Raw genomic sequence first — 9,977 nt, 5'->3', positions numbered from 1 at the left:
GGACCCGCACTGACCCGACTCTCGTTATTAATATACTTTACAAGGACAAACAAAAAAAGGATGCTGCATGGAATCTCATATCTTTCTGCTTCTCTGTTGAGCAGACTTTCTGTATGTTTGTCGTTGTGAAATGCCACATGATCGCGCGACCGCGCGAGACACGTTGGGAAGTGGGCGGCGACGGAGCTGCCGGACCGCAGCTGTGCGGAGCCGGTGTGGATTGACAAAAAAATTGACCCGTCCGGAGCACGCAGTCAAGACGCACCGCACCGCAACCGCACCGCAACAGCATCCAGTGAAAACCCGGGGTTATGCTGAAAACGCATGCTGTAAACAGGCTTAACCCTGCTGAATCAACACTTGTGTGCTTGTGCAAAACAACAAAATAGACAGGGGTCAAATGTTAAACGTCTGTCTCTTACGCTTGCGCAAACACACACGCACACACACACACGGACAAAGATGGCAAAGTCACTCACACTATACAAGTACAGATACTTGTGCAAAAAAAAAAAAAAAGTCTGGTAAAAGTAGAAGGCTACTACTGTCAATCCCTGCACATAAGTAAATAAATAAATAAATAAATAAATAAATAAATAATTGACTGGTCCCGCCTACTGCCCAGAGCCAGCTGAGATAGGCGCCAGCACCCCCCGCGACCCTTGTGAGGAATAAGCGGTCAAGAAAATGGATGGATGGATGGAAATAAATAAATAAATAAATAAATAAATAAATAAATAAATAAATAATACATCAATGTTCCTAAGTACAAAAGTAAATATTGAGTTTTACTCTAAATTATATGCAACATAATTTTTGTAACTGTACACAAGATAGTTACCCTCTCTCATATCTTACACAGTGAGAACAAGAAAAATAGAAAAAAAATAACAAATAACAAATAATAATGTATGTTTTTTTCAGATCATGCGGAAATTTTTTGAATGAAAACAATGCACAATACCCACAACATTGTAAATTTCAATCCACAATCAGTATATTAATCAATCAATAATGATTGATAAAATAATTATTTATTAATAATTATTAATAGATAATTAATAAATAAAAAATAATCAATCAACTCTAATGAAATATTAAAACGCACATCTAAGCAACCATTTTGCAATTACCGGATTTACAATTACATTCGTTGGTTTTGGCGCCCAACTGTTATTCTATAGTATTGTGTTAATGTAGTGTGTATAATGAAAAGCGTTTTATCTTACACATCTAACATGGCGGTCGCGCTGTCGCATCTGTGCAACCACACGCCGCTCAAGGCGCGGTCTATGTAAATGTTGTCTATGCTAGTTCATGTGTCCCGCGCTCGTGGGATCACGTGACATAAAGCGAATCGTTTTGCTAAAAAGCTATTGTAGTTCACTGGAGAAAAGATAGTCTTTACGGACTCTGTCATGTACCCTACACTTCTGTTCCTCTTAGCGGTGGTCACGCTCTGGGGGAAAGTCACAGCGGAGAAAGAACTGCAATACGTAACTGTGGTGAGTATATTTAACCCTCTGTGCTGAAATTGTTGCGGGATCCGTGGCGAACGAGATGCCAAAACTCATTACAAGACTGACAGTGAATATATGTGTAGTTTACTTGAGCCCTAGGCATGAAATCTGGAGGGCAAAAAATTATAATATTAACACAATTTAAATATAACGTGCAAAAATCCCAATTTGTGACAACTGTCGGGTTTTATACGAATAGGGATAACGTGTGCACATACCTGTTTGTCGTAGTTTGTGGCCATGACATAGTTGTAACGTTGGCAAGGAGTTGTGCAATGTCTTTCTGTGACGTAGCTTGCTGTCAAGATTATGACGCTTGGTAATAGCTATACAGTTCATTGTTTTTGTAACGCATCCATAATCAAATTTAATCATAATGCATTGTGTATCTTGGGCTTGTTTTTGGTTATAATGTATGCTAGAATGAGTATGTGCTTACTGTAGGTGATTAACCCTCCAGTCCAATCAAGTTGCTTACTGAGAAACACGTTAGTATGTGTCCAACTTATTTTTACAGTTAAATTGCACTGCTTTACATCTTCAGTCATCCAACTCTGTCATTCTTCATTCCCGTGCAGGTTATTTAACCTTTCGTAGCATTTGTAATTAGTACATTTGATAATATGCTGACAGTGTTTGTGAGTTTCAGTATGCCTGGTAGATTGTAGTAGCCAAAGGGACACTGAATCTGTCAGGAGTGTGACAATTAAATTTTTTTTTTGACTCAATCATAATTGTAGTAGTACCTAAAGGGACATATAATTTGTCAGGGATGTGACAATTGAATTGTTTTGGACTCAATCATAATTGTAACACTTTGACATCAAGGATCTCGTAATGTCACTGTGTTATAACATGAGAAGGTCAACTAGTACAATGTACAGCTAAAGGTCTTATGATTGATGTTTTTACCCCTTTCGAACAAAAGTTGTTTTGTTGGCCATTGCTGCAGCTAATGATTGAACTGATTTAGAAGTCACATGTTTTTATTGAGTTTATGCTGAAGAACACGGAGAAGGCCAAAGAACAGATAAGCACAGTAGCAGCAGAGTACACACACACTATTTAGGCTGTTTTTGAAGGTAGGGGCATTAATTGTATTATAATTGTAAATGTACCAATACTGATATCATCTCCACCGATAATGTACTTCTTTACAGTACTGGTGCTCATAAAAATGCACCAATACTACACACCACCAGCCTGACACATACCTTCAAAGCCGGAGCCATGTTAGTCCTGTGTGGATACTTTAAACACAGGTGACAACACCTTTAAGGACTTATGCTCTGCTCAGGCGGCGCTGGCCATGTTTTTATTTACTTTTTTTTTTTAATGATTATTAAATATTAAATTAAATCGCATTTGCAAGGCGTGGTTTTATATTTTGAATGAGCGAGTACTAAAATGTAAGAACTTGCACTTATTATTTATTTGAATGAGTAAATGAGAAACATGCTATGCATGATTATGCTGCTCATGTGATGACTTTTCATAGCAACCGTTTAACCGCTCACTTGTCTGTCGTTCCGAGAATCTGCTGAATTTGGATACTTTATCTAAGTGGTGTGTCAAGTGTTCTTTTTTTTTTTCTCTCCAGATGATTCATTTTAGTGGGACGGGACAGATAAAAGTACGAAATAGATTCCATATAAGTGCCTACTGTTAGGGAATTTTATTTGTTAAAAAACAACAACCTGTCCTTCCAGTCTGCTGAGCTAAGCAGTATGTTGCACCCTGTGTCTTGTATCGACAACTTGAAACTGATGAGACGGGATTTTTCTGAAAATGCTATTTTGACAAACCACAAACACCAACAGTTTTGCCATCTATACAAAGAAAAGAACTTTGTACCTATTGCGGAACGAACAGCAGGCTCACTCACGTTGTAGGCCTTCTTTACTAAATCCGGCACCGGGTGTCTTGAACCTGTTCTGGTTGCAAAAATAACTCAAGACTTTGAAGGCATTCTGGAGCAAAATGTGCTGCCTAATGTCAGAAATCTTGGTTGCAGCCTGCAAATATGAATACATTTGCCCATCTGTGGAAGAAGCCCGGAAAGGTTGGAAGGAACACTATCTGATTAGTGTATCCAAAAATAGCTGCCGAGATATGCGAAGTCTCATTGGTGGTTAAATAAATAAGTGAGGAAACTCAAGTGGTATATGACTGGACAAAACTGGACCTACCAAGATAAGGGCTTTGGAATCCAATCATGCGTGACAGTTGAGTATCTGATACATGTGGCTTCTCTGTCGTACAGTTGTTTCGACATGGCGACAGATCACCAGTCAAAGCCTATCCCACTGACCCATACCAAGAGAGCGACTGGCCTCAAGGCTTCGGACAGCTGTCACAGGTACCGGACCGTCTGTAGATAAAACACGACATTACCATTATGTTTCCACCTATTGATTACCTTTGTGGCATCATTTTGGCTGGTATAGAATGATTCTTGACTCAACTTCATTTACAGCAAAGTGCTGTACATTGAGTAAAAGTGAGTTGTGCTGTAAATGAGCCAACAGAATACTGTGGTCTACAATATTGAATACTGCAGATCGAACAAAACGAGAGACAACATGGTCACAGGCTGACTTTGCATCTTCTTAAAACCTGACTGGAAAACCTCCATGATGGTCTGTTCATCTAAGAAAGGATTTAATTTGGTTCCCTTTATGACCTTGAGATGGTAAACCCTAACATTGATATATGTGACTTTTAGGAGACAAAGCAGCTCACATACTTAATTGTTGCTTTTGTGGGTGTATCTTGGATAAATGCTAAAAAAAAAAAAAATGAAAAATTGCCCCTTTTGGGTTAGTTGCGCATTTTGATATTGCAGTTTGAGGATTGTGATGGAAAACATATGAAAAGATGGAAATGTGATGAAAATGACATATATTGTGCAAACAAAATATCAGAAAATGCAAATAAAATGAAGTTGATCTTGTAACGTCTGACTGCAAGGGTTTGTTTGTTCTCAGGAAGGGATGCGGCAACACTTGGAGCTGGGCCAGTTTCTGAGGATGCGTTATGACGGCTTTCTGAATGAAAACTATGTCCGACATGAGGTAAATGTTTGACATTTTCATGACATTTAAAAAGATGCCAGGGTACTCTGGAAACAGCTCAACTCACCTTTTATTTATATTTCGCTGTTAAAATATCCCACTGAGGCGCAAACGTTTGCTAAGGTAGCGAATGTTGAAATTTTGAACATTAAAACCTCAGACGAACGTTGCATGCTTGAAGGAACCATGACAAGAAATCAACAAACGTTTCTCACTTAGTGGCATATGGGTTTAACAAAGCATTTTACAGAACACATGACATAAATGTTAAAGAATGGTCCGAAGTTTTTCTCTTGCTGTTTGTAAACACACCATTCAAACTGACGCTGGAGTAAGCAGCCAGCCAGGTGAAAGCAACCCGCCTATCAGGAACACGCGTTCACACAGCCAAATTTGCATATACAGAATGGATGTTGATTTACGTTTTGCATCATCATTATTTCATGTTGCTCCACTTGTATGATCTAAAAATATTTTGTTTACTGTGCGCTAGATTGCATAATAGACATATAAAAAGCTAGCATGTTGGGATGTCGTTATTCAAACAAACAGCTGTGACCAATTTGATGCATTCTTCTTTTTTTTTTTTTCCTTAAATTGAAGAAATGCAGCAGGACTCAGTATATAGGCAGATAGTCCAAACCATGTATCCAAGACTCAGGTATAAAAATGTGATTGACATGATCCCTATTTGGTTGTCTTGGAGTGATTTAGCAAAATGTAATAGCTAGCCAACCCACTAGACGATTGTGACAAGTGCTCTATCCATTTTCAGTGCCACAAGAGAACACTTACCCCGGGTTTTCACAGGATGCGGTTGCGGTGCGGTGCGTCTTGACTGCGTGCTCCGGACGGGTCAATTTTTTTGTCAATCCACACCGGCTCCGCACAGCTGCGGTCCGGCAGCTCCGTCGCCGCCCACTTCCCAACGGGTCTCGCGGGACCGCGCGCGCGCGATCATGTGGCATTTCACAACGAGAGGTGGACTTCTTTTGATTTAACCTTTTCTTCTTCTTCTGCTATGAGATAACATGCAGCATCCTTTTTTTGGTTGTCCTTGTAAAGTATATTAATAACGAGAGTCGGGTCAGTGCGGGTCCACTCTTTATTTCTGTCTTCCGCGTCCGGCTGCCGCTCAGTACGGCAAGCGAGACGGGCACAACAAGCAATCGCGAACATCAAACTCACAATACATTACAGTCCTTATAAAAAGGATGTGCCGTGTCATATATTATTTTGTGGTTTTCCACCTCCAATATAAACCTCTCCTCGTCCATGTTCGCTGGTGTCTAAACCGTGAATGAGCACATGGCCCGGCGACGCCCACGTCACGTTTTGCTGAAAAACTTGCGAAATAGGAGCTGGCGAGTGTTTTATTCTGAAAGGTAACCGGAAATTTATTTTGAAACTGCCTCGGTCTTCCTGTCCCGCTCGATGTGTTTTGTGCTAGCTTGCCATTTGCCGGAGGCCTACCGCTGCGGCGTCCGGCAAAAATAGAAAATAGGTCTATCCTTGCGGAAGGCTTGCGGCACGCCGCAGGCCTTCCGCAGTCGACACGCAACGCACCCGCAAGCGGTGTAAACTGCACCATTCGAATGAATGGAATCTAATTGCTTGCGTCGCCGGACCGCACCGCAACCGCACCGCAACCGCACCGCAACCGCATCCGGTGAAAACCCGGGGTTAATAAACTAGTTTAGCTAGTCCCTCAGTGTGACTTCCATCACACCTGCTTTTGAAATGTAATTAATGGCCATTATTCCACCTTGCTTCAAAGCAGTTCGCCTCAGGCAAAACTTGGCTGTCACACGTAAAAACTTAGAGCACTAAAGAAGTCATCATTCAAGTAGCGTACCTTGTTCTCTCCCTTGGTGAAATGACCGTACGGGTTTGCTTACTAGCAGGGCGAAGAGTACTGTCGAAATGGTCTATTGACTTCACACGACCTCTGACATGGGACAGTATCTCATATCATATTGCTGCAATGCCGTTTTCCCAATTGGAATGAGAGAGCAGATAGAGTGATGTTAAGATTTTCCAATTTGTTACGCCACACTATTTAAAGCAAAGTGCAGTGCAGCTTTGAAGTGCAACTCCCGTGTCCTCAGATCTCCGTTCGCAGCACAGACTACGATCGCACCCTGATGAGCGCCGAGGCCAACCTCGCAGGTAATGCCGCCCATTTTGTTCTTGCTGTCTCTTGAAAAGGGTTGCGTTTTAGGACTTCAGTTGTAACCACGCCTTCCTTGCAGGTCTGTACCCCCCCATTGGTGAGCAGGTCTTCTCACCAAACATCAAGTGGCAGCCTATCCCAGTGCACACAGTTCCACAAAGTGAAGAAAAGGTTGACATAAGGATACGGCAACTTTTAATGTCATTTCTTGTATTAATGCTTTATCAGAAAATGTTGTTTGTTTCCAGCTGCTGGCCTTTCCTCAGAGAGATTGCCCTCGATACGAAGAACTGATGAATGAGACTGAACAAACGGAAGAATACCTTAACATCACAAATGCTAACAAGGTGTACACGCACACTCCTTTTTCGCAGCGTGTACAATATAATGAGATTAACTGTAATTGAAGTAGAGCAGCTTTATTTGGCAGGAGCTTGCGTAAACAAACTCGTCCGCTTTTCTTCCGTGTAGGACATTATGGAGCTTGTGCGGAATAAAACAGGACTGAAGATAATGACCGTGGATGCTGTCTGGGGTGTGTACGACACGCTCTTCTGTGAGGTGAATATCTGCATTTTCCACTTCTTTTTTTTTTTTTTTGCCTTGGCTGCGGTTTTCTCCCTGTTAAAAGCACACGTGGGTGTGTTTCTTAGTCACGTCATAACAAGTCAGCTCCTGATTGGGTGACCCCTTCTGTCTGGGAAAGGCTCCGATTTCTCAAAGACTTTGGACTCCGGGTAAAAAACGTTTCTCCATTAAACTGCGTTTTAAACCGCTGTTAGTAATCCAAGTGTGCTCTAATCTTCCTAGGTTATATTTGGGGTCTACAAACATCAGGAGAAGAGTCGGCTGCAGGGAGGTGTGTGTTAAGTTTGGTGCACGCACTGTTTAACATCTTATCTGTTTTTCGTCAAATGTGAGACCACGTATGACATAAAAAAAATCGCAGTCTTACTACTATAGTGTGTGGCTCACTCGAGAAGATCGACAGCACATCACACACACAACCATGGGGTAGTAAGTAACCAGACTAACCTGTAGGACGAATCTTGTGGCCACAGGGCATCCAGAATGTCATAAAATACTATATAATGATACCTTCACTTCATAGTTTTCGAGATGTGAACTGTGCTCGGATGAGTTTTTTTTTTTCTTTTGATCTGCAAGCAAAAATGAGAGATTTAAGAGGTCGATTGAGGCAGCAAACTCGAGCACATCATTTCACAACAAGCAGCACTGAACGATTCTTGAAAAAAGCTGTTTATTGATACTTCTTTTTGAAGTTTACTGCCAAAGTAAACAAAGATAATTACACAGTGTTTTTATAACAAGCACAACTTTGCCTGAGCAAATTTGGCTAGTTTAATGCTAACACACAATGCAAAATACTGTAGACGGGCAAATGAAGGAATACTAACGGTGTTGCGGGTGTTGTCGCATGTTGACAGGCAATACTCAGAGGCATACTTTTATTTGTCTGCTGCAAAAAAAAAACAATGTTGCATTTTATTGAACAGTTGTGACAGTCTCTTTCCATCCATCCATTTTCTTGACCGCTTATTCCTCACAAGGGTCGCGGGGGCTGCTGGCGCCTATCTCAGCTGGCTCTGGGCAGTAGGCGGGGGACACCTTGAACTGGTTGCCAGCCAATTGCAGGGCAACAGTCTCCTTTATTTTTTTTAATCTGTATGTTGCTATTATACTGTCCCCTGTGGTCACCAGATAGAACTGTGCAAATTGATTATGATGCACACACTTCATTTTTTTTATGCTCTAGTTTAATTATGTTGTTCCTCTATTTTAGTTTTACAAACAAAAATGCTATAGTATACTATAAAGTGCAAATATTCTTATAAAAACACAATTATTTTGAATGGGGAGGAGGCCGGATAGGATCAATGGCCTTCTCATTCATTTCAACAGGAAAAGGAATGTGATCAAGGAATGACTAAAAAAGCTTGACTAAATGAATGAATTGTTCCACAGACATGCAACAAAACCAGTTGGTCCTCTAGAGTCAGTTTAAGGTCACTTCTTAATTGACTATTGTTTTGTCGCATGTCACAATCATGAAGGACGTGGCTCGCCCGGCCTCTGTGTTGACATGCATTTGGCAATTTTGTGATGAAGCAATGCCTTCATTTGTGAAAATGGACTTTGTCTATATGGTGACTGCCTATTTGTAACACCCTATCTGCGCTGCCAGTTTTCATGGTAATGAAGCCTTGAAAATAGGCTAATTACATCAAGGGGTAAAAGGGTATGATGTTACCCAACCCATGTGAGTTGCATTTATTATTTCAACAATAATAGTCTATAGTTCGTTTCAGATTTTGCCTTTGAACTATGAATCTTAGTATAATGCAGTGCTTCTCAAATAGCAAATTTAAAGTAATCCTGCAACACAGTTGTGCTCAACATGGAAAGTTTTATGATTTGAAAACTACAAGCATCATGATATTGAACTAAATGCTAACAGCCTCTCTCTTTTAGGGATCCTGTTGGGTGAAATAGTGAAGAATCTTTCCCAAGCGGCTAAATCTAAGGAAATGCAGCGTCTGAAAATGATGATGCTTTCTGCGGTGAGATAAAGTAACGGCAAGATATAAATTCCAAACTTTGAAAGTTGATTACTGTATTTACATTGGCTGTATGTTGGACAGCATGACACAACTATGGCGGCACTGCAGTCCAGCTTGAATGTCTTCAATGGCAGACAACCGCCGTATGCCTCCTGTCTCTTGATCGAGCTCTATTCAGATGGCGGGTACACGCGCACACTCAAACACACGCATATGGGAAGGAAGCACGTGTGCGTACACACACACAGCCGGATTTTTGCAAGGCCATATTTATTGAGCTAATTCCCTTCTGTCATTGTGTGGAAGAAGGATGCCTGTCTTCCATTTGGGTGCTATACAAATACAAACGAGGAATTAACAGGAAAGCAAATACGTAGAACATCCTGAAAATAATATAACCACCTTCACATGAGGCTTATCAGTGGTGCTGTTGCTTAAAGATGCTGGCACAAATTGACGTGAGGGGAGTGAACAAATATGCAAACTAGCACTTAACGGGCGAATGATAATGCGCAAAGAAAACTAGCTGCATCAGTAGAGAGGTAAACAAAACTTCAGAGTGAGGTGCATTTAAGGACTGATAATAATATAGGACATCTTAAAAGTGTATGGGGAAAAAAGACCAAAG

At 40.9% G+C, this 9,977-nt stretch overlaps 1 protein-coding gene across 4 annotated transcripts in view; it reads left to right on the top strand.

The window, feature by feature from the left end:
• Positions 1-1,335: 1,335 nt before the first annotated feature.
• The window catches only part of acp2 (acid phosphatase 2, lysosomal), an 11,707-nt gene continuing 3,065 nt past the window's right edge, over positions 1,336-9,977 (top strand). The window contains exons 1-11 of one of the 4 annotated variants that reach the window (XR_013282472.1): positions 1,336-1,505; positions 3,784-3,879; positions 4,508-4,594; positions 6,703-6,763; positions 6,847-6,938; positions 7,016-7,114; positions 7,239-7,328; positions 7,421-7,504; positions 7,578-7,626; positions 9,261-9,349; positions 9,431-9,530. Coding sequence is in view for 3 of the 4 variants with exons in the window: in XM_077514365.1 (XP_077370491.1) it covers positions 1,419-1,505; positions 3,784-3,879; positions 4,508-4,594; positions 6,703-6,763; positions 6,847-6,938; positions 7,016-7,114; positions 7,239-7,328; positions 7,421-7,504; positions 7,578-7,626; positions 9,261-9,349; positions 9,431-9,534 (938 nt within the window). In the remaining variant the exon portion in view is untranslated. Of the gene's footprint in view, positions 1,506-1,854; positions 2,013-3,783; positions 3,880-4,507; positions 4,595-6,702; positions 6,764-6,846; positions 6,939-7,015; positions 7,115-7,238; positions 7,329-7,420; positions 7,505-7,577; positions 7,627-9,260; positions 9,350-9,430; positions 9,535-9,977 lie in introns of those variants that run through there. The other 3 variants (XM_077514365.1, XM_077514367.1, XM_077514366.1) reach the window with 3 other exon arrangements.

The sequence above is a fragment of the Festucalex cinctus genome, chromosome 2 (genome assembly GCF_051991245.1).
Source record: "Festucalex cinctus isolate MCC-2025b chromosome 2, RoL_Fcin_1.0, whole genome shotgun sequence".
NCBI lineage: Eukaryota > Metazoa > Chordata > Actinopteri > Syngnathiformes > Syngnathidae > Festucalex > Festucalex cinctus.
The sequence above is the reverse complement of the archived record's forward strand: the minus strand, read 5'-3'. Positions and strand labels throughout refer to the sequence as shown.